At 38.2% G+C, this 26,607-nt stretch overlaps 1 protein-coding gene across 1 annotated transcript in view; it reads right to left on the minus strand.

The window, feature by feature from the left end:
* Positions 1-26,607, minus strand: part of LOC149275035 (chloride channel protein C-like) — a 49,185-nt gene that overhangs the window by 6,177 nt on the left and 16,401 nt on the right. Inside the window, exons 12-13 of the mRNA XM_089504944.1 lie at positions 17,230-17,396; positions 16,219-16,395 (exon numbers count right to left, since the gene is read on the minus strand). Coding sequence (XP_089361070.1) covers positions 16,219-16,395; positions 17,230-17,396 — 344 coding nt within the window. The remainder of the gene's footprint in view (positions 1-16,218; positions 16,396-17,229; positions 17,397-26,607) is intronic.

The following is a 26,607-nucleotide window of genomic DNA, read 5'->3' on the forward strand; positions in this document are numbered from 1 at the left end:
TATCTATAATATGGGACAGGGGAGGCTGAGTATAGATACATTTAGCAAAAGAAACAGTCATGTAACAAAAAATGACAAGACTTTTTCTTTAAAGCAGTGGTTGGATAGGACCTGGTTACATATCACTGGGCCTAAAAAACTAAATTATCTCCATTGTGCAGACCCAACATCCACTTACCTGTACTTATTAGTCAGCAAGAACACAATTTAACACATCAAAAGTAATATATCTTGGCTCGTACATAAAAATAGACACACAGATAGGGTGTGCGAATCAACTACAACTTATTTGGATATACATACATAGAGGTTCTAATAAATAAATGGAAATAATTAATTCCAGCATACTGTACGTTTCTTATTGATACACAAATTGAGAAACAGAAGCAAGACTGGTGAGATAGCAGAGCTTTACCATGCACAGTTTTCATAAATTGTGATAGTATGTAATTCAAGTTCAGTACTTCATAACATTCTGTAATATCTGCTGTTCATTTTTGGAATAGTGTAAAAAGCAGCAGCTCGTTCTAATGATGTGAAAGGCTCCTGTGACTTCCACTGAGAATTACATACTATGTTTGAGATCATGTCCTGGCTACTCATGAAAGCAAATTCAAGCAGAGATATGGAAATAGAGTATTTATGATAACATTATTAGAATGTAATGTAACATACAGATCTGTTGAGTTCAGGTCAAAATGAAGCAATTCCTGTAGTTTGATAGTAGTGACATTTCCACACATGGATGTCACATCATTAGGATTCTGCCTATCACATTATCAACTCTAGCGACACATGCAATGTAGTGATGAAATCAAATTCCGGGTAGGTTATTAGAATTCAGTTCCCGCTGTTAACATTTTTTCCCTCTGTTGTGGTTTAACAAGGATGAAAGCCATGAAGTCATGCCTTGTGCCCTACCAATGAGCTGACTTTTCTACATCCATGAAAAATGCTCTTAATGATATAATTACTATTCAGGTGCCCATCTATCATAATTCACAGTAATTATCCAACAAATATGCTTCATGTGCTGGCACATTAATTAAGAGAGTCAAATGTTTCAAATTTACAACACGTAGCCTCAAATCCCGATTCTGCTTGCACAATAAAAACTATTATAGGCCCTTCTGTGAAAAGTCAGAAATGACAATAATATTATTATTTTATCATGAAAATACATCTGTTGCAGAAAGAAATATTTAAAAGTAGTTTTGTCAATTTAACCACTATATGTTGTTTGTATGGCAGATTAACATTTTAATATGGAAACGACAAAATCTAGATTAAACTAATATAATATATTGTACACACATATATGTATACAGGCCCGGACTGGGACAAAAAATAGGCCCGGGCATTTAAGACTGAGCAGCCCATTTTTATTTATTTATTTATTTTTAAAGCCCACCCTTCATGTACCATCTTTGCATTTCCCCAAATCACTTAAACATTCATGATAGACACAAACACTTACTCACTCATTCACACAAATCAATAACACATATTCATTAATGCAGTCTCACAAATCATTCAAGCAATTTATCCACACATGAATTCATTAATTCTCATACGCATTCACACAATTCATCCACACATTTATTCATTCATTCTTGTACGCATTCACACTACCCCCTCTCCTTATCCCCTTCTTATCTGCCCCTTCTTATCTGCCCCTTCTAACTATGTACCCCCTCTATCTCCCCCTTTCTATCTAACCCCTCTCCCCCCTCTCACTGCACCCCTCCCTTACCCTACTTACCTTGTTGCCGGAGTAAGTCAGGACTGGGCCAATGCGGCCGCATGAACGCAGGGCATAAGGGGCACCTGCCCCTTAAGCCCGCAGCAACTGCGACCGGGTCCGCCACTCTAGAAGGCCAGGCAGCCCCCACCAGGGCCGGCCTTAGGGGTGCGCGGCCGCACAGGGCTTAAATTAAAACATCGGGGTTTTTTTTTTTAACTTTATTTAACATCCTCCGTGTTAAATAAAGTTAAACAAACTTTATTTAACATGAAGGATGTTAAATAAAGTAAACAAAAAAAACCCCCGATGTTTTAATTTAAGCCGTGTGCGGCCGCGCACCCCAAGGCCGGCCCTGGTGGGGGTTGCCCGGCCTCCTAGAGAGGCGGACCCGGTCACAGTTGCTGGGGGCTTAAGGGGCAGGTGCCCCTTATGCCCTGCGTTCATGCGGCCGCATTGGCCCAGTCCTGACTGAGCCTATTTTAAGGTAGGTGCCTGGAGCTGCAGCTCCATCAGCCCCTACGTCAATCTGGCCCTGGGCCGCCCGGCCCACCGGGAAAATGCCCGGTGTGCCCGATGGCCAGTCCGGGCCTGTATGTATATACAGTAGAAAAAGAAAGTACACCCTCTTTCAATTCTATGGTTTTACATATCAGGACATAACAACAATCATCTGTTTCTTAGCAGGTCTAAAAATTAGGTAAACACTACCTCAGATGAACAACACCACATGACATATTATACCGTATCAGAATTTATTCATTAAAAAGAAAGCCAAAATGGATAAGCCATGGCTGAAAACTCATAACACCTTATGATTAAATAGCTTGTAGAGCCACCTTTAGCAGCGATAACTTGAGGTAATTGTTTTCTGTATGACTTTATCAGTCTCTCACATCGTTGTGGAGGAATTTTGGCCCACTCTTCTGTACAATGTTGCTTGAGTTCATTGAGGCATTTGTTTATCAACAGCTCCTGCCACATAATTTCAATCAGTTTGAGATCTGGACTTTGACCGGGGCACTGCAACATCTAATTCTTTTTTTTTCCCAACCATTCTGTTGTAGGTTGGCTGGTGTGCTTGGGATTATTGTCATGTTGCATAACCCAATTTCAGCCAAGCTTTAGTTAACAGACAAATGTCCTCACATTTGACTCTAGAATACTTTGGTGTACAGAGAAGTTTATAGTCGACTCAATGACTGCAAAGTTCCCAGGTCCTATTGCTGCAAAACAAGACCAAGTCATCACCCCATCCACCACCATGCTTGACAGTTGGTATGAAGTGTTTGTGTTGATATGCTGGGTTTGGTTTTCGCCAAACATGGCGCATTGCATTACGGCCAAACATCTCCTCTTTGGTCTCATTTGTCCGAAGGACATTGTTCCAGGAGTCTTGTGGTTTGTTCAGGTGCAATTTTGCAAACCTTAGCTGTGCTGCCATGTTCTTTTTAGAGAAAAGAGGCTTTCTCCTTGCATCCCTTTAAAACAAACTATACTTGTTCAGTATCTTTCTAATTGTACTGTAAAGAATGTTAACATGCTAACTGGGGCCTGTATGTAATTCTTGTGTTTTTTTCAATTTCTCTGTGTATTGCACGGTCTGACCTTGGGGTGAATTTGCTGGGATGTCCACTCCTGGGAAGATTAGCAACTGTCTTGAATGTTTTCTACTTTTAAATAATCTTTTTTACTGTAGAATGATGAGCTTTAAATTGTATGGAAATGGCATTATAATCCTTCCCAGATTGATGGGAAGAATTGCTCCTCTAAGATCATTCCTGATGTCTTTCCTCCTTGGCATTGTGTTAACACACTTCTGACGGATCCACACCAGCAAACTGCTAAAACGTTGGCTTTTATACAGGTGGTCACACTTGCTGATGATCAATTAATCAAGGGCACTTAATTCCCGTGAAAGCAGTAAGGGTGTACTTAGTTTTTCACACATGGGTTCTCCATTTTGGCTTTATTTTTGTTGAGTAAATCATGACAAAGGTGTAATACATCATGTGTTGTTCATCGGAAGTTGTGGTTAGCGAATTTTTAGGCCTGCTAAGGAACAGATTGTTATTATATCCTGATATGTAAAACCATAGAATTCAAAAGGGGTATACTTCCTTTTTCACACGACTGTAGATGCTGTGGTGCTGCTAGACAAGCATTTTAAAACCTTCAAATAAATGTGCTGTTCCAACTATTCTATTTAACACTTTTAAACTAAAGCAAAGCAAGGAAAGTGATTTCTAGTACAACTGAATGTACCCAGAAATACTTTAAGCCATGTAAAATGTTAACATTCATATTTTTTGTCGGGAACACTTGTCACGTGGCACAAAGAAAGGCACTGATTGCTTATTACTATAGAAACTGAACAAATATCTTAAACGTGTGTTTGCTTTTATGTGATTAAACCAGCAGAAAAAGAATAAATCTCTGCAGAGATTTATTTGCTTAACATACTAAAGAGTGCAATTATTGTTTTGACTAAGTGGAATAGCACATTTAATTATTTTATGATATGGGTCAAATTACATAAATGCTGTATTTTTTTTAAAGAATAACCTTCACACTTACTTCCCCACATATGTCCATCTACAAAATGGGGGAAGGGGGGATGTTTGCTACAAATGGTGATAGACCACAAGGCTATAGCATCACTATTTTATTGCAAACATAACTGTGACCCATGCTTATTAAACTGCAGTAAGTATTTATTCTTGCCACATTCATGTATGTTACCTTCCCAGGATATTTTTCTAAAAGAAGTTCAATTTTTAATCAGGGTCCTGTTTTAGTTAGTTAATCACTACCTTGTGGTTTTGCATTTTCAAAAACAATCGATGCCTTTTTTATACATACTTCATATAATGAATGATATACAAACACCACCTTGGACTTTTATCATCTGTATTGACTTTCCTTTAGCAGGCATTAAAATGCTATCTAAATAAAATTCTTAACAGGTCCAGCTTTGTTTATTACATTAAAACATGATTGGTTGATACAGGCGGTTCTGATTTTACATTGGACTCAATTTATAGTAGTCAACATTTCCTCACCTCCTTTTGTAGACATGATCTCACAGAAGTTACATCATAGGCACTTTTGACTTACATCATAATGATTTCTCGCAATTAGGATTTTTGACCATTACATTTAAGCTGTAAAAATGACATTTATAAAAGCCGTCACTGGACAGTTTTGACATGCTCTATAAATTATGTAATTCTGTCATGTTTAACTGTGTTATGTAAAGAAGTACTCTTTAGATAACTGTATACTGAACTGCACATAGCATATCCTTTGTGTTTTCAATATAGCTGGTTAGACATTGCATGCATCATCATTGTACAACAGACTTCGAACCAGGCTTACATTGGGAGCATAACTCCATTTATATCAATTGTCTTCTATGTAAAATATGTTTTGCGTTAGCTTACACCACCTTGAATCTAACAAACTGTAACTGTGCGTAGTATAATGAGGGAGCATGTATGATGCTGTTACCATGATAGTTAGGATGCATAATTACACACTAACAGAACATTACATACTAAATGAAATAACAGAAGTAAAGTATAATGTTGCTTTAAATAATTATCTTCAAAAGAAAGAAAAGGACAGAAAAGTGTGGCTGCCTCCTGCAGGTCTCTGACAACTGCTGAGCAGCATTGACATGAAAAATATATGTGGCTAGTACTAACATTTCATTTTCTTGCTCTCAGGCAACAAAAACTTTCTCAAAAGAGCATTTTTATCATGTGTTTACTGCTAAAACACCTACTGAAAACAATTGGATTTCTGGGTTACTGATTGTGGTTTGATCACGTCATGAGCTAAAATTATGAGCTCTTCTGATCAGATCAATCAATGGGAATAATGAGTGGGCACACAGTTATTTAAACATGCTCTAACTGTTATTTTAGCCATTCACACAGCTCGTTTGTAATGATGGCATGGTCAAATCTGTAGCATTTTCCAAATGGTTTAATGATTTTAAAATGAACACTCATACTTGATTTCAAGGGCATACCTAGAGTATTTGGCACCCGGGGTGGATTCTGTATGTGGCACCCCCCGCACAAAAAAATTAATGTTGGCAAACTTGGCAAATTTGTAAACTGTATGTCAACTGGAAAAAATAGAAATCTGAAAAAATAAACTAACTTATAAATAAATGTAATACATTTAAATAAATCCAATTTACTGAACATATATGGCACAGCAACTCCTATACTGAGCCAGACATGGACATAGTCGGCCTCTGCCTGCCTGTGCCACCGCTGCCCCTTTAACATCCTGCTTGTGCCACTGCTGCCCTGAAACAGCCAGGCTGTGCCACCTCTGCCCCTTTACCAGCCTGCCTGTGCTACCTCTGCCCTAAACCGTCTGCCTGTGTTACCTCTGTCCCTTTAGCAGCTGCTTGTGCCACCTTTGCCCCTGAAGCAGCAGGAAAAGAGTTTTCTTGCACAATGTGTGGGCGCCACGGTTGTAAGCTGCGAGCCCGCGTTAGGCGGCTGTAGCGGCATCCCCCTCCTGATGAGTGGCACCTGGGTGGCACCAATCAAATCACCATCCCTTTAGAACATTTGAATTGTTGCAGTTTAGTATCCATTTAGAGATTGCAACTAGTCCCCACTAGTCCTAGAAGTAAAAAAAAACAATAAAGGACTAGATGTGTGTTTGCTTTTTCACACAAGTGACAAACCTAGTGGAAAAATATCATAGCAGATTACTTAATCAACTTTTAAGATTTTTAGATCCTACAACATAACTGCCTTCGCAGTAAATATCAGTTTTCTCATATTGTACCCACCCTATTAAACAAATATATCAAATACAAAGGGAACATTGAAAGTCCACGTCTTCAATCAGAACCAAGAAGTCAGCTACTTTACTGAAGATAGTTTCTGAAAAAATAGACAGTACAAAACATTTCATTTTTTGAAAGGCAATGTTCTGGAAAATAGTTTAGGAAAGGGAACTTTTGTTACAAATTTCATTTAGTTCTGAGTTTGAAAATAAGGTTTAGCTATCATGATGTCCTATGATAGCAAATATGGTAAAATTTAAAGTATGGGTCAAATGATGTGAAACCAACAAAGACATTACCCAAATTCCAACCGAACAGACCACATCTCCAAGTTTTATTAACAAAGACATGTTACTTTTTTATATTCTAACTTTCTTTGATTCACAAAGCTAACTCAACATGACCTTGGTTAACATTGGTATATTCACTGGAAATTTTCATTTGCCTTAACATTTTTCTTTTAATTTCATAGTAGTCCTTTCTGGTTCTAATTTTATACTGTAACAATTCAGAATAAGTGAAAACAATACTTAAACCAAGGATGCATTTCATATTCCTGGGGCATATTTTCCAGCAGATATTTTTTTCTTGCTGTTGTAATGTCAATACAAATGAGAAGAGCGAAACTCAAATCTAAAGTCACACAGAGAAAAAGAATAAGAATTTTAGCTGAGCAGCCTCAAACACCAGATTTTGGTCCTCATGAGAGTCCATAAAAGATACCCACAAGGACTGTCGTTCTGCTTTAGGTGAGTCTCGCTAAGCAAGTCGCCAGCCCTGGTGGTAATAGCAATTTAGTAATAGCAGGATCTTGTCTGATGGCGTATCAATTAACAATGTGTCTTTCAGCCCTATATTCATTAAAACATGGTAAGAAACAGAAACCACTGCACCACTGGGGACTAGACTTGGGCACCAGGGGGCTCTTCATATTCGTGCTCGTCTTCGTCAAAAAAAAAAATCTTCGTATTCCGCGAATATTCGCCCGTTCCTGTCTTCGTTTTTTCTTCATTTTTTCCAGTTAAGGGGTTAATACGGGGTTAACGCGTACCGCAGCAGCTCTGGCGCCAGTAGTTTAAATGTGCATATCAGCAACTCTATTGTTCGCCAGCAGGGGGCCTCCTGCTGGCGACCAATGAGCTCACTACCATATATATAGCTAATATATTCTCGGGCAGAATATTGTGCTACTCAATGTAAAACCAACAGAGGGCAGCATTCTGTCCGAAGATATATTAGCCATATGTGGCAGTGTGTTCATTTTCATTTATTAATTATTTAAATAAAATATATTCCCATGATCCGCTGGTCTCCCCGCTGCAACAGTTAAATGTCCGCACTCGCGGACATTAATTCTGTCGAACTTGCAAACTCTTTTTTTCTATTTTTTTTTTTTTTTTTATATTAAACCATTACACAAAAGGATCATGGGAATATATTTAATTTGAATAAATGCAAATGAACACACTGCCACATATGGCTAATATATGTTCGGACAGAATGCTGCCCTCTGTTGGTTTTACATTAAGTAGCATTGTTCCATATGCTTGAAATCCAGTTATTTGTCATGCTCACTCGCACTGCCTTGTGACCCCTGACGACGAACCTGCGGATTTCCGCTTCAGTCAACTCCCGCGATGCCGTGAAGATAAGGTAGGGACTGGGGTGATTAGTAGACGAAGGCGAAGATTCTTCGTGTGTGAGTCTTCATCTTCGCCTACGTTTTACCGGCACTGTCTTCTCTTCTACGTGTCTTCGGAACGAACACGAAAATGCACTCTTCGTGTTCATTTTCATGTTCGCCCGAAGACGAATGCACAAGTCTACTGGGGACAAAAAAATTAAAACTCCAATTCAGTGATTTAGGGAAATCCACCTGCATTAAAGCAATGCATCAATGTACTTGAGAAAAGGTGTTCTTTGAAGACTCCTAGATCTCTGTCTAATACAGAGATTCGGCGAGAGCGGTTTCGGCCATTACAACCAATTTGCCCTCCCTGTGAAAAGCAAGAGAGCCAGACAACAACAATTATCAAAATTATTAAATACAAAAATGTATAACTGGCATACATATGTATATGTTAATCACATCCTTCTTTATCACTAAAATACATGCAGAGCCGGCCTTAGGTGTTCTGGCGCCCTGTGCGGACTACTCCTCTGGCGCCCCCCCATCCCAAAAAAAGAAAGGAATAAAAACTTGTAACAAAACTTGTAACAAAACCCCAATCACTATATACTACGCCAAACATTGATGTGGTCTAGGCCTACCACTTAATTGTCTGGCTTAGTAGTAGGGATGCACCGAAACGAATTCTAGACTGAAACCGAAAGTGCAGCCAACACCATAAAAAATCTAACACTTTTATTTAAAGTAAGTAACACACCAAAATAGGAGAAAACAATTAAATAATATTATATATATATATATATATATATATATATATATATATAAAGTCCAAAAATAGTTACCGGCACTCCAGGGACTTTCCAAATAACCACACAAACAACTTCGGTTTTCAAGTCTATATATATCAGCAATCACATTCCTATCATGCCCAGGCATACCCAGATTCCAGGATTTACTCGCAGACTTGGCATGATAGGAGTATGATTGCCCTATCTACCCCTTCTCACTCTCTTCTGCCGTATCTACCCCTTCTCACTCCCTTCTCCCTATCTACCCCCTTTCCCCTGTCTCACTCCCTTCTCCCTACATACGCCCTCCTAACTATCTACCCTTTCCCTCTTTGAAGTTCACTTACCTTTCAGGAGTCCTGCGGTGGGGGTGCAAGGCCTCTGCCTCCCAGCTCTGCCACTGTATGGAACAGTATAGAATGATGGGAGTTATGATGTACTTTTAGAGCATAATTAGATCATGAAAAAGACATTGGAAATGGTACAGCATAACACCCATCACTCTCACACACTTACCAATCCACACATATACCAATCCACACGCATACCAATCCACACGTATACCAATCTACACGTATACCAATCCACACATATACCAATCCACACGTATACCAATCCACACGTATACCAATCCACACATATATACCAATCCACACGTATACACTAATCCACACATATATACCAATCCACAGTTACCAATCCACACACATACCAATCCACACATACTAATCCACACATATATACCAATCCACACACATACCAATCCAGACGTATACCAATCCACACGTATACCAATCCACACGTATACCAATCCACACGTATACCAATCCACACGTATACCAATCCACACATATACCAATCCACACATATACCAATCCACACATATATACCAATCCACACATATATACCAATCCACACATATATACCAATCCACACATATATACCAATCCACACATATACACTAATCCACACATATATACCAATCCACACATATATACCAATCCACACATATATACCAATCCACACATATATACCAATCCACACATATACACTAATCCACACATATATACCAATCCACACATATACCAATCCACACATATATACCAATCCACACATATATACCAATCCACACATATATACCAATCCACACATATACACTAATCCACACATATATACCAATCCACACACATACCAATCCACACATATACCAATCCACTCTCACTGAATGCTTTCCTACCTTTCCTCTTTTCTCCTTACAGCTCCTTTTCCTCCTCTTCGTTCTTCTTCTTCAGTTCTTCTGTCTTCTTTCGGGTCAGAGGGCACGGACAGCGGTGGGCGCGGCTTCAGTGTTGTGCGCCGGGATCTGACAACAAACCCCGGTGCACAGCAGCTGTTGCCGCGCGGATCACAAGGGAGCGGTATCGGAGGTCTTTAACAGACCTCCGGCTCCCTTGAGTGATGTTAAGCCGGGTTCAAGGGAGATCCTTGAACCGGCTTAAAATCACTCAAGGGAGCCGGAGGTCTGTTAAAGACCTCCGATACCGCTCCCTTGCGAGCCTGCTCCTCCAGGGGCGGACATTACTGTCCGTCTCTGGAGGGGTGCCGGGTGCCCCCCTGATGAGCGGCACCGGGTGCCGCTCGCCCCCCCCCGCTAGGTACGCTGCTGGCGGCAGCGGTACGCTACGGTGGCGGCGGCGCCCCAAAGGCCGGCCCTGAATACATGTCACCATAAAGTGAACACTACAGAAAAAGAATTGCTTCCACAAAAAAAAGACATTCCAGCCTATCTCTTGTTAATATTTCCCTCACCGCTGTGATGGGTCAAGAATGTTGTTTTGCACTGTGACCATAGGAAACACCAACTTAATAAACTGCTATAAAACACAGTATATACAATACTCAACATACCAATTGTTTTTAGATTCCAATATGTTACCATATAATGCAGCTTTAAAGTTTCAACTTTTGTCATATTTTTAAACTGTAAGTCTTTCGATTTACTTAGTGCTCAGTGACGGCCCTCTTTGCTGTAGTGAAAGCATGCATTACTTAAACAATGTGGTTTGGATTTACTGTTCCCATGGATGATCAGGAAAATGTTTGCTTCAGCAGTGGTGTCATTTGTATTACTGATAACAGCTGTTCAACCATCATGCAAAACAAGCAGTACGTGGTGTTTTTTTTGTTTTTTTTTATATTATGGCTTCAGTTCTGTCATTGTATTCTTTTATAAAATCAGCAAAACAAAAGCTATGTAAATAATATAAAGAAAAATGTCAGGCCCTTCCTGTTTTAGACAAACATGTAAAACATTCACATTAACAATCAAAAAGGGTTGTATGATCAGTGGCTGATTTTAAGTATTATCGGCACAGGCATATATATATATATGTTTATATGTTTATATATAAATATATATCAAAGGCCAATTAATTACATTAAAACAAATGTTTCCTTACAAGCAGCAGGGGTACGTAGTCTGTATTTGCATGAAAGAGGAAATCTGGCTCTTTGGTAAATGGGGTGGCTGCATATGGGACAGGCATCTTGAAATTTTCAATAGAAATGGAGTTCTGTTCATTCATGAAGTAGAGACATCGATAGTCTTAGTGTCAGGACTCTCGGGCAGCTGCCTGGGGTGCTGCAAAGGCCCAGAGTTGCTGGCCATCAAGGTATCAATGGGAAAGCAAGTTCGGAGTTCAGGACCTAACTTTCTATTTCCCTGAAAATTATCATCAAGTATGCTAACAACAAAAATGCATGGCAAGTTTATTTCAGGCTTGTCCTATAAAGCTTTAAGGAAGGATGTGATGAGCTGACAGCATACCTCCCAAGTGTCCTGTGTAGCAGCCCAACTGTCCCCCCCGATTGGCACAGGGAGCTGTAAAGGCAATGGAAGTCCTTGCTGTTGATCCCAGCCTAGGTCAATTAGTCCCAGGTCTAGGGCGGCATGTCCAGGAAATGTCAAAAGTGGAAGGAAAGAGTAGGGAAAAATACTGCAAGAGGCAGAAAGCAGAGAGAAAAGGGTTGAGAGCCTGCTAAAGGCAGGAAATCCAGAAAAGGGGCCCTTCCTGTGAAATTAATCAAGGGCCTAAAGCACCTTAACACTCGCAAAACAACTCACATTCACTAACCAGTGCCTGTGAACTTAAATTTTGGGCGTTTCAGGTGAAGGCATGCAAGTTGAATGAACATGTGCATGTTTTCAGCTGAAACTTGCAAAAAGTAGCTAAAAATGCATCACCTCCTGCAATATAAATAATTGAATTGCAAAATCAGTTTACACCCCCCCTGAAACCTTATCAAACATGAATGCATATTATATTAATGCATAAAAGCCCTCTTCACTCTCTGTAATGTGTGCCAGTTTTCACTGTGCAGGCACAATTTTCCTCAATGCTTTATGTATTAAGTACACAATAAAATTTTTATTTGGGAATAGTTTGATAAGCCATCCACCATGTAACACAGTATACATTTCTTGGATTATGATTGCTGGCTTGCATGATTTAATTTCTTCATAATTCTGCCTTTATTTGGCTAATTTTGCGGGGTTTTTTCAATCTTCTCAGTTAATTTAAGCTATCAAGTATCATTCAATTATGCTAATTTAATTATATTGAATAAAGAAATAGTGCATCCTGTTTTTTTAGTAAAACACAATTTAGATAAGAAGAAGTAATGAGTGAATAAAATACAGCAATTAAAAAGAATAGAAGACATTCTAATGGAATAAGAATTTGAAAACTAAATGTTATTCTATTTTTTTCCTTCTACTTTTCAGTTTAAATTTTATTTAGACACATTTTGCTGTATATTATTATTTATATGTCATTATTTATTCTGTAATATTGTTCTATATGGTGTTATATGGTTACTTTCTCTAGCCCATTGCTCTTTGAACCCTTCAGGTTATTTCTCACACTTTTTCTCCCCTTCTGTATTTTTACCCCATTGATTGATTGACTCCCTGACTAATCTAGCTTTCCCTCTGTACTCCATTCTATGGTTTCTCCCCCTAACTATATTGGGCATCTTAGTCCTTTGCCTTCCTGCAGCCATTACTCTTCTTTCCATCATTTAAAATTACTTTTTTTATTACTTTTTTTATATCTTGTTTTATACTTCTGGTCTTTTACCCATTATTTGCACACTTTAGCCTTTGGTTTTCTACCCTCCGAACAAAATGCCACTGTCTTTATTTTAATATTTGAAATGTAAATGATGCTAAATAATATACCAGGAACATTACAAAAAATGTTATACTGTTTGGAGTACCCAGATATATGCCACTGCCAGGTGGGTAACATCCTTATAATTCAATAACTATATACATATTATTTAAATAATTGATTTTCTTTTTATAACATAATTAGTCATTTATTCATTGGTGTATTTATGGTGGGCTCAGGACAGCACCCCCCCTCACCTACTTGCACAGCCATGGTCCTGGGATATGACACCATAACCCATGAACCATATGGAGGTGCAGAGCCGGGTACAGCATGCTATGGTGGCTGAACTGTTTCAACACGGTCCTCCGTAGCATTTATGAGCTGGCGAGAGATATTCGAAATCTTCCTTTAACCAGTCCATTGAGCAGAAGCACACTGAGAAGATCGTCCAAGAGGGTGAATGCTCCCAATTTTGCTGAAGATGGGCTGCAACTGCCACAGACCTTTGACTCTAGGCCTACGTCACTAATCAGAACCCAAAACTGCCACAAGAGCTATAATGTTCTAGTATAAATATGTGATATCATGTTGGGAGATACAGTCTGTTGCTTAAGAATGCAGTATTTTATTAAAGTATATAGTTATGCGGATTCCGGGCCTGATTTAACACCTATGCCCATACTTATAACAAAGTAAGGACATTTTGTTATCGGCTGAAACATTCCACTATTTTATAGTAGTTGCCTGGAATTTAGTAGCCACAAATGCCCCATTTTAGTTTGATAAATATGGACCACGGTATTTTTATGTATAAGACATTTGTAATGTGATTTGGTTACTTTGATGAACATTCCATTATAAACACTAGTAGAAAATAAACCCCACCACAAAGAGATTACAGTGTAAAACATCTCTATTATATTGATATATATAGGTGTTTTTATATCAGAGTCTTAAAATATAGTATGTTTGTAAAATAGATTAAAGGTTGAGACTTGACATAAACCAGATGGTTTGGGGTTTCCCACCCAGGACCACATTTAAATGTCTCTATTTGGTGTAAATCCACTTTGTGTTCTCGAAATCACACGAGAGGTTGGTTCACACACACGATTTGTTATGTGCAGCATGTCCTGGTCATATTCATCATAATTTGGGTTGTGGCAGGCAGGATTATTTGTGAAGAAATATGTATGAAAAATGTATAGATTGAGCAGCTGCAAATAGTTACAACATAAAACAAAATAGAATTCATAAAACAGTACAAGACTTTCTTATAATAACACTTCAGTCCAGCTCTGCTTTATCATTTCCTGATTTACAAGCACATCCATACATTTAACAGACATTTAAGTATTTTATCATATTTGTCACTATTTATTGATACTAATCTCTTGCGTTTTTAGAAGAAAACTGTACACAGCACAAAACTGACCTTGTAAAATAAGCATTTATGCTGGGCCTACACATGTGAGGAGCAATGCCCTCTTAGCACACACTGTTGTAACTCTTCTCCAATTGTTTAGCTGCTAATGAAGCCTGGGGGGGGCAAAGCTCTTTATAGTACCTGCTGTACTGCTGTTCATCCCAACTATAAAGCTCTATGGCAAGGATTTATTCACTAAAGCAGATGTTTACAGGGAGTTGTGGTTTTAACAAACCAAATTCATTAGGACCTATGAATCACCTTTCCTCATGTGAATGTAGAATACCTCATCTCAGTGAGTAACAAGTCACTGGGTGGGCTCTTTATAATGTGTTGCAAAATCAGTAAGCTGTTCAATCCCCCAACACAAACCAACAAAGTTAGAATATGGTAATACATGCTCCCAACCCCTGCTTGTATTACTACATAGTGTTGCTATCTATGGATAGGGTTGCACATAGGGTGACCAGGTCAGCCATGTTTTCCAGGTCACATATAATTTTAACATATTGCTCACCAGCCCAGAAAGTGGCGTCACAACCCGGGTGCACACCCGGATGACACCTTACAGGGGGTGACACCACACTAGTCAATCCTCCGGGTCGCGGGAACGGGGTCTTGACACGCCCCGCTCCCCGCTCATTTTTTCCTTCAAATTGGGGTGGTTCACCGGGAACGCCCCTGACGTCAGCAGGAACTCCCCTGACGTCAGCGGGACCACCCACCGACACCATGGAGTCATCGTACTGGGTGACACCAACCCTAGTGATGCCACTGAGCCCAGATAAAGAGCAGAGACTCAGAACTCCTTCAGATTTGTTTGCCGAATTTTAGTCTTGGTCAGGGAAACAAACTTATTTCAAACAAGGGCTTCTCTGTCCCTTTAACACTAAGGATAATGCCAAATTTCAGATTCAAATAAAGCTGCTCAACGCTGATCCCATCATTTTTTTGTGACAGATTAACTGCTGGTCTGGAAGCATCTATTTACTTCTCAAGTATTGATTACATGGAACAAAATAAAAGTCATAGAATGTCAAGATGTTCAACAGATAAAAAAAACCAACTGAAAACATAAGTTTAGAACAAATTAAATACTATGACAACAGCACAGCTTTTGGAATGATCTAGTGGTACATCCAATTCTGTAACATTTCATTAACCATTTCAGCTTTAGTTTCGTGAGCAACACAAAGCATAGCTCCACTGCCAGTGAAAATGTAAAAAGTAAGATATTATTTTTTCGTAGTTCCTATGCAGTTGCTATGTGTCATTGGAGAATGACTGCAACTTATATGTGGTTTGCAATTAATTTATAATTCTGCCATTGTTTTATTAATACTCTTTAGAAGAGGGCTGGCAGACCAGGGGGTGAATGCTCCCTGGGATGCTCCTATTTGAACATTGTTATCCACTGCTAAAAGCAGAGTGTTTAACTTTCAGTTCCACATATAGCCTGCAGGAATATGGGATTTAAACAACATTTATACTATGACTGTATAATTTCTGTGTTTCATGAAGTCCATTTTGGCAAATATATAGGAACGTATTGTGCGTATTGAGCACTGTTGCCTTTGCCATTCTTAGCAACAATATCTTTGGACATTACATTATTGGGCCTTTATAAGCTGGTTTACTTTACCTTGTAATTGTTCCCAGGAAGACCTCTTGCTGGCCTAGTTCAGGACTATAAACAATAGGGAATCCATTATGACTGGTATTGTTAAGAAGTTCAGCCAATGAGAAAACATTTTCCTTAAGGTGGATTACTGCACATTTCTTCATGACATCTCTGGCAGTGAACAATTCCAGGTTCACCCTAAAAGACACAGATAATTGGATGTTTTAGTAAACAGGAAACAATGCATCGCATGTTCGTGTTTGATGAGCTTGCTATGTGTCTGTAAATTGCTTCAAGATGAAAAGCTATACAAACAATCTATCTATTGTAATGTAACCAACCAGCAAATTCGCTTACAAAGCATTACCTATGCTGCGCCTTTGTCTGTCTAATCAAATGCAGGTTTCAGTATTGAGGATTCTAATTATGTGTATTTGAGGCAGAGATTTATTAACTGGATACCTCCATGTTGATAAAGTGTATTCTCTGTTTGGCTGGTGTATTTTTCTGCACATATGTCAGGAGTATGCCATCAATTTCCTGTCCTGTTCCTCTTCTCATCTTTAGAAATACTGTCTGAACCATTCAGCAATCATTGAAGCCAACACCAATCAGTGAAAAGACACTAAAGAGGCCATTTTTTGTTACTGTATATTGTAGCCTATGTTGCACACGCAAGTACGCTTCCTGCTTCTATAGAAGCAGACATGGGAGGAGGACATTGAGAAATTAGTCTTATTTTTTAATTCCCATAAATAGAGAATGCACATGCACTGATTTGTATGCAATAAAGCAAGCCAAATGGACTCCAATATCAATTTTGATTCAAAGTTAATGCTGGACTGTTACTTTAATAATAGAGTAGTGATAACTCAATGTGGAAGAAAAATCATGCAGTTAATAACAAAAAAATAGTTAAGATAGCTGGTTCCATGGTATACAAATAAAGCTTTTTTATAATATATATATTGCTTATTTAAATCTGAAAAGGTGAAAATTCCTGCTTTTTCTATGCAGATATGGCAAACTTACTTCTTTTTCTCATGGATAACACATGGTTCTGCTTCTAGGTATGGGATACATTTGAGCTGCAGCAAAGAGCTGAAGAGCGAGTGATTGAAGTAATCTCCCACAGTTTTGCCCACCATCACTGCTACCATTATAAGCATAATTGACTGTACATCGTTAGTCAATTCAACCTGTAGAAGAAAACCATTGGACATTGTATATCACTGGAGATTGGAGGAACGGGAAAGCAGTGTTAGTCTACAGAAAATTTTCTAAGCTCTTTCCAGTAGTTATAAAAGTCACAGCAAGATTTAATGCGTCTTATACAGTGTGTTACGTATGTTTCATGGTCTACATATGCGGTATTATGCACTGTTTCTGTGACACTGTCCCCTTAACGCCTGCTTAATGTTCTGAACACAAGGGACGAAAGTACCGTATAAGTATCCAGATTAGATAATGTAAGTTTTGTGATACAGTCACACACTAATTTTTAAAAGGAATTTTAAAAGTATCCGTTTTGACTGGTTAGCATTGTTGCTAATGTCAGATATATGTATAGCTGGAGAAAATAAAGAAGACACTTAACAAATATTGTTTTGATACTTAGTGACCATGGTTAAATTGAACACAGACATGATGTAACAATTATGAGGCACATAGTTTTCTAATGGGAACATTGGAGATTGAACAATTTTACTCCTGAACAAAAGAGTATCTTGGAACATTCATAAATGCAGCTTATTCACATTAAAAATGACCTTCTCTGATTACTCTGCAATGCAAGCTAATGTTTAGCAAAATAGTTTTAGCATTCAAGAAGGAAATTACGCAGAGGAGAATTATTTAATGCAAATTGTAAACTAATTTACAATGAGCTGATTCGGAAATCCTTGGAAATATAGAGATAAGCTTGAAAAGTGGTCTTGCTATCATTAACAACCAGCTGAGTTGTACTGTTTATTTCCATGTTGCTATGGTAACAAGATCACTTCAAATTGTGACACTTTTGATCCCCCCAGATTTTAGGGGTTCCTACGCCCATGGGTATAGTCACAAGATAAACAATGAGGAATGGATGTATGAAGACTTGTACTACCAGTTCAAATACTCATTTGATAAGTAGTGTCTGTATTTAGTTCTCCTTTCTGAATATGAATTGCAAATGGTTCTTATAATACTCAGCTATCTATTTCCAGTGCACATGCATCCAGATGAATCAGTAGATATAGACATAAACAAAGTTCCATTGTGTGGCCTAAATTTATCATGCACTTAGGGCTGTTTCTGGTGAGAAAAAAATGCTTACATCCTAAAATATTCTAGAAGACTGAAATGAATAGTGGGATTTTAGGAATTTGTTTCTTGAGCTAGTATAGATATATAATTTACTCATATGAGGTGCGTGTATAGCATCATTTTATTGGCAAGGCGGTTTCTTTATTTTAACTGTAATAGCAATGCCTCTGTTCTGCCACACTGTACCCACTTTGAAGCACATTCCACTTGATGCACTTTTTCAATTGCTGCCTATGCCATGGCTACAGAACAGTGTTATGTTTGGAATATGGTAGAGACACTTTTTATACCTAGGGACATCTAGGAGTCCTCTACCCCAAACAAAAACAATACATCACTCGTAGGCCAGGCTGAAACAGAACATAAGGATAGAATGGGATTTGACAAGAGGAGCAGATAGGAAAAGAGTTAGGGCAAACCCCTTCAGCTCCTCTAAAGAGAGACCAAAGGTAATATATAAAATTACCTTATTTTAACCTTAAAGGAACAGAATAGCCAAAACAGCCAAACAAATTATAGTGTGGATGAAAAATAAAACACCAAACAAAAGAAAGAAAGGGAAAAAAGACCATCTCTGCCTCCTCCAAACTGCTACCATCGACACAGACCCCAGTAGTGGAGATCAATGTTTACCAACAGAGGAAGACACCCTAACAAGCAAAGTGGAGTTTTCAACCAGTTTTCCAACCTTCCAACCAGTTCCCCCCTCATGTTGAGCCTTTGGCTTTGAGCAGCTTTGGTTCTGACGATCCAACCAGAATCTCTAGTGCCTTCATAAATCTGGTAGTTGATAGAATAGTCAGTCTAGCCAAAAGGTCACGTAAGGAGAAATCGCATAAATGAATGCAAAAGCCAAGGTTGGGTGCCAGAAATTGTATAATCAAAAGTCAAAACCAAGGTTGGGATGCCATAAGTCCAGAGTCACGGGAAACAATCAGGGTCAAAAGATGAACTAGAAAACCAACAATGTACTTGACACAGACAGGGCCATCCATAGGCAAAGACAGGCTGTGTTTGCTGGCTATTTAGAGGCCTCAAAGGGTTTTGGCATTGCAACAAGAGGGTCTGGACTTCAACTCTTACCACTAACCATAGTGCAAACATTGATATTCACTATATATTTAGACCATATAGTTAGAGCTTCTCCTTCAAGACTCTAACTAGCCAGACACCGGGCTTGGCTCATGAAGCCAAATCAGTCACATAAGCAAAGTTGCAGTGCACCCAATGCACCCAAAATAAGAAAATGGTGGCATGCAAGCTAAGCAGAGCGCTACAAAAATATAATAATTGGATCTTATTTGTTAAATACTGACTTTACTATGCATTATGAAATGATATTTCCAACAAGGATGATGGCAAGCTTTTTGGGGGTTATAATCCAGAAACAGATGAGGATCACATTTAGTAAACCCTGCCCTTGTATGTTGCAGTATGTTCCTGAAAGCTCTTGCTCATTTACTCAAATAATATGTTTATAAACTACAAGCCCCAAGAATTTACAGAGTTTTTTGGCAATTCCTTTTAAGAAAGCAAAAAACAGGGAATAGATCCAAACATTCACCAGTGGTTTTATGAAACAGAAACATCTGTCTGGTTCTACTGTAAGTGCTTTTTTGGCTAAGCTTTGCTGCCGAAAAAACCTGATGCAAATCAGCTTTGTATCATTACTAGTCATCCCAATTAAAATGCACGGTTAACATCTCTGGGAGGGGGGAACAAAGTGTTAAAACATTTGTGCTAAATACAGTGCAAAGCTTCTTTTTCTTAGCAATGCCATGAAGCAAGTGGATTTTCCCTATGTAGGCATACTATGTCAGCAATATATTTGCAATAAAAATGGTAGTAATTGGAAGGATCTTAACATTAACACATTTTTTATTTAGTTATTTGATGTATAATGGGTCTATCTTTAAATAGTAAAATTAATAAAATAAAATGAAATTACTATGCAAATTCTATTGTATATGCAAATTTTAACTCACATGACCAAACTGCTTTGACTAGGATCTGGAATTAATTAATTAATTAGCATTTATTTACAATTCTGCAATTTATTTTTTTTAACCTTATTTTTGTGTTTGTTGGGGTTTTTTGGCATCTAGTGAAACAAAGTTACCAAGAAGTTCTTGGCGGCATAAAAGTATAAAGTACTCAGATTTCAGGCCTAATTGATGGTCATCTATCAAAGTGCCTGGTGCCAAACACGAGTTAAACATGTGCAAATGTTAAAATTGAAGAAGTTAAGAGGCACAATTCAATGACCTGTGCAAATCTTAATTGTTGTTGTTAACAGCTCTTCAAAATGCATGGTTTCTGATTCAGCTACCTGTAAAAACAAGTTAGCCGTTGTGAAAACTAGATTGGGACTTCTAAAAGCTATTGAAAATAACTTTACCTAAGCAGATGAAATGGGTGAACAGAGTATTAGCGCATCTTAAACTGTTACTTATTGCTTGTATTTTGTAGAGAAAAAAAAACTATGTTTAAATGCATGTAAGCAAATTTAGGAAAACGTCCAAGTGTAAAACAAACACATAGAACGTGTGCACAGGAGTTTAAAATGGACATTTTGATTCCATGTTAAACTCATTTAAAATGTAGCCTCATTGAAACAGTTACACTTCAAACCATATTTTACTGCGTTTGTATGATATGATATCTTCATTAGAAGCAGAAATATAGTGCATTGAATGTGTTTGTATACACATTAAATAGCTCTATAGGATACAAGAGTTGTGGTCATATTGTTTAAATATGAAGTTGTCCACAAATATTTTTTTATCAGAAATTTGTACCATGTTTCAGAACTACATTCAAGAACAATACATTCAAGTCACAATGGATATAAAGTAATAGTATTTACTACTGATACAGGGCAAGGAATGTAAATATACAGTTCATGTGACTGTATATACATGTGGCACCTACATGATTTTACAAATCTTTCCAATTTCATTGTTTTTCGGGAAGACTTGACGCTAAGCAGCTGCTGGATGAATTAAATTAACAGCTTGTACTTTTTGGGAAGGTTTATAGGAATTAATCAAATAAATACTCTACTTTTATTTTTCAGCTAAAGACAGTTTGATTTAACAACATAAATATCCTTTTACATTCAGCTGGGAAAGCGCCAATATAAAATCAGCTTCATAAAAAAAAGTAATAATGTGGATTTCAGAAACCAGATAAAACTTTGCTGGAGTAAATCTCCCTCTATGGTGCATTTTCATTTAGCAGGCCAAACCGGACGGTTTGAAGCTGCGCTCTGGGAATGAGAAGGCTGGACACACAAATAGAAAATGCTTCAGACATAAATTGCAGCACAACAAGAATGTAAATCTGTTTCCTGGGCAGTCATAAAAGAGGTGTGTGCATGGGGAGAGCATGCAACGCAAGCATTTCTTTTATGGTGGTCTTGTCATTCTTCCCACACAAAGAAAAACCCATACTGTATATCCGTATGCTTGTTAGGGCTATAATGAAGGGCATTGGTCTTCTTAACAGTGCACACTTGCACTATAATTTAATGAAGCAATAAAATGAAGATGGATAAGCTGCAGTATTTTGGACAGGGTTGTCAAGGCAAAAGAGACAGCTGACCAGGTCCCAAGAACTTTACAAGGCACCTGATATTTGCACCTGGCTAGGGTAGATGGAGTAGGGAGAAATAAAAAAGGGATAGAGGGGTACTTAGATGGTTAGTTGAGGAGAAAGAGGGGTTTGGAGGTGGCATTTCTTATGGTACCTGGTGAGATGGCCTGGATTGACAATCCCTGCCTGTACAGTTTGAAATTCCATCTGAAGTCATACCTCCCAGCTTTTGTAACAGTACCTCAAAATCAATATTCAGTATATACAGTATGTGATTAGATTACTTTGTGAAAAAAAAAGTAGATTAACAGCAGAAGCCAAAGTACATCTTGACTCACTCGTATACATAAATCAAAGCTATGGAACTTACTGCTAAAATTGGAATTTTATTTCCTTATTATTTAAATCAATAGTTCAACAAAATAATAATAAGTGCTAAAAATACATTTACATAAAAGTTGGGCACTTAATTATAGCAATATATTTCTAAGAGTCCTAAGGGACTCCATAAACAGAAGCTCCACTCACTTCTGTCAATGATCTAACCCCTGGAACCAAGTTCTGCCTAATTCCTACCTTGGGTTAGCTGGACTTTAAATCAAGCCCTGCAGCTTAAACTAGATCAAACTCTTCATAACGTCAGTTTAAATGAAAAGTAAAAAATGTATGTGTATATCCCACAAATGTCTATCTCCATTTCTATGAAAGCAAGCTGCTTTTAAAGAATGCAATTTCTCTTTCCTCTAAAGGATATCTGTCATTCTGTTTTTCCTTATATTTTTTCCTTATATTCTTATTTCAGCCGTTACCATAGTCAATATTGGATTTGCTTTTTTGATATAAGATAACAGCAAAAAAGATACTGTAAAAGTAAAGCATATACTACAACAAACATTCATCTCAGAGAGAAGCATATGCTTTGAGAAATGCATCACACAGTGTGAGAGCCTGAAATATGGTTAAACAAGCAAAAAATGTCCCTGCAGCCAAATGTATTATGAAAAAGAGAGTTAACATGGTAGAAATGGTCAAAAATAGATCATTCACATACTTAGTGAGAATTATTAGCTCGGAACTCTCTGTAAAATAGCAAAGCTAATACAAACAGACCCCATGATTTCTCAACAGAGGCTGTGACAGAGTAACTTTACAGTGCAGCTCTTTCACTTATATGTGAAAACCTATGGTTCAGGAAAGAAAATCATCGTTGTGTTACTTATTAGCTACACACAGCTAGTCATCTATCCACGATTATAGGATATTTTCCTTAGAAGTAGCTATTTTTGTCACTATGTCATTCTGATCTCCATTTTCAAAGCACTCTGCTTTGCCCCCATTGGCAGTGTGCTGAAAATCTATTCATTTAATGCAACCTATTCAAAACTTGTCCACTGCTGCACAAAGAAACTCAGTGGGTCATGTATTCCTATTTCCACTAGGTTTTAATGGTTACCAGAATAGAAAAACACATTTGTCCATGTTCAAGTCACTGTAACCTCACTTGATTGCAGGTACCCCTTTCCTGTAGCTTACATGCTCTTTTTAGTTAGTTCTATCATATTAACTATGTCTACTGTAGAGCTACAAAGGGCAAGTGTATGTACTGCTACATGTCCCTAGGACAAGGGGTTAAAAGAGCTCATAGTGTCTTCCTTAAATCAGCCAAGTTTACTAAATCTCCTGGTATTAACACTTAAACTGCCATCCTTACTTTTTTTAACACATATCAGTCATAAAGGGGATCTATTGATTATATATTACCTTCTGATCCTTCTTTCATCAAGAGATAAAAACGTATGCACACTTCAATGTGTAAGGTACTCCAAACAAATGAAATGATTTAACTAATGCTTGATCTTTATAACTATTGTTATTACACATTAGGAGGTCAAATTACAGAATAGCACTGTGATATATTATCAATTTCTCTTCTATTCTATGTTAGCATGTTCTTGAATGATATGCTAGCAGGAGAACTAGAGGCAACTAAACACGATGGAGAAATGGAATATAGAAGTAAGGGTTATTGGTTGAGACCACATTTAATATAATGTTGTGTCTTAAAATCATAATGACAAGAGCTGATAAAATGGCCCCCTGTCCCACAGAAATTGTGGCCTTCTTACAAATGTAGACTTTCCAGCCTCAATCTGATCATCTATAGTTTTGATGGGGTAATCTATTGGAAAGTAGGAGGCAGGAACAGCCTGGGCCTGGGGGCAGGGGGCAACAGCCTCTTGGGCAGTCTACATTCTTCAAACATGGTCTCTCCCAGTTAGACCAGCCCACAGCTCACACAGAAAGGACTTATCGGGGGTCGATAAATGCAAAGTTGTGTGACCCCAGGGTAGTAGGCTAGCAGGTTGTACTGAAGACAGGCTCCACTCAAGGTGTGTGACTAAATGTGCGTGTTAACCTGTGGAATTAGAGTCAGTGTCAGACAGTGGGGTCAGTATCTGTATGATTTGTGTTCTGTGTTTGTGTTAGTTACAGGGGAGGCCAGGACTTTACTTGCTCCCAGGTCAGAAGGTATCATGCCCATCCCTGATGGGATGACAGTGAAGATGCTTGGTCTAAATTATGTATGTAATCTGTGCTTGGATTATCAATTGACAATTGACCTCATGCTTTCATTTTGTTTTGATACTTTATTTTTTAATTGTTTAGTAATGTATTAGTCTTTTATTGTTTATGCTGTTTCTTCTTAATATGCTTTTACAACGGGACCACAGAGAGATTATTTTATTATTTATTTATAACAGGTAACACTACATATTAAGGTATCAAGTACTTTGATATGCATTGTTTGTTGGTGAGGCTGCATGGGACACTAAACTGCCCCTTTAATAAACATGCATTAAACTATTATTATTCTTTTTTTAAAGGGTGTGAATCCTGTCTGCATAATATGCTGTGCATAGCTTCCTTTTACATGCTTTTTAGAGAATACAATTTAAGTGTTTTTAAGTACCAATTGCATTAGGTAATGTTTAGTTTTTGTAGCAGCAACTGTTTTCTTAAGAGGAATCTTTGCTTTAATCTATTTATCTAGACTGTTTACAAACATTTTATAAATTGTACATAGATTGTAGAACAAAACATCCTTCCACCTGTATCCATTGTGTTAAGTTTCTCATGACGCATCTTATTTTTCACCATGACAGTCTTTCTTTGTCAATGATTAAAACAGAAAGTATCATTGTATCTCCTTACATTGTGACAACACAAAGCAAATCCAGCAGCCCATATATATATATATATATATATATATATATATATATATATATATATATATATATATATATACAGGGCCGGCCTTAGGGGTGTGCGACCTGTGCGACCGCACAGGGCGCCATGGTTGCAGGGGCGCCTGACCGGGACTTAGATTAAAGCATCGGGTTTTTTTTTTGTGTTTTTTTTAAAACTTTATTTAACATCATTCATGTTAAATAAAGTTTTAAAAAAAAAACGATGCTTAAATCTAAGTCCTGGTCAGGGGCGCCGAGCGGCAACCGCTCGGCGCCCCTTACTCTCCGTGACTCCGTCGCTGTGCCGGCATCTCATGTTGAGCGCCGGACTATTCCGGCTCTCAACATGAAATGCCGGCACCGCGGCAGAGAGAGAAGACGGATGCCTCCCGCTCTCACCGCAGGACTCCGGCAACAAGGTAAGTGGGGGGTGGGGGGGTGTAGTTTGAATGGGCAGGGGGGGTAGTTTGAAGGGGCAGAGGAGAGGGGTAGTTTGAGGGGCGGTAGTTTGAAGGGGCATGGGGGGGTAGTTTGAAGGGGCAGAGAGGGCGGGTAGTTTGAAGGGGCAGAGAGGGGGGTAGTGAGGGCGCCACAACACCTAAGGCCGGCTCTGTATATATATATATACACCGTATATATTTATAGTAACTGCACCAAATCATTTCTTCATGTTCATTTCTTATATAATATCTGATACATATATCAATGTCTTGTTTCTAACATTTGTGGTGGGTTGTGTATAAAGACTGACTCTGGTACACCATTAGGCTCAATCATAAGGAATTCTTCATTAGTTGCTATGGTGATAAGACAGCCTTTCAAATTTTGCGCCACAATCGATTTTTATACACAGCTATCTAGCGACATATCTATCTTCAGCATTGCCTTAGGCCTAACTCAGGGCAGCTCAGGGACTCTTCCTATTAACGATGTGAGGCGCCGGGCACACCCCCTGAACCTACTGCCCTAGGCCTAGTGGGCCTAGGCCAGAATACTCCACTGGCTATCGATGTCTGGATTTTGTGCTTCATTATGAACGCGGAAAAAATACTACGTAGGGAAAATATAAAATGTGCAGTAACAACCGATACACATACCTAGGAACTAATGTCTTTAAAAAGTTTACCAAACATCAGTAAGTATAATTAGAACATTTTGCTGGGGAACATTTCAAAACCACAATTTAAACCTAAATAAGATGTATTTTTGTTTTTGAGTTTCTTTAGACTTAGAATGAAATCCAACTTGGCATCAAAACTGT

The sequence above is a fragment of the Sceloporus occidentalis genome, unplaced genomic scaffold, assembly GCF_023333645.1.
Source record: "Sceloporus occidentalis isolate IW3139 unplaced genomic scaffold, rSceOcc1.0.p SCAF_300, whole genome shotgun sequence".
Lineage (NCBI taxonomy): Eukaryota > Metazoa > Chordata > Lepidosauria > Squamata > Phrynosomatidae > Sceloporus > Sceloporus occidentalis.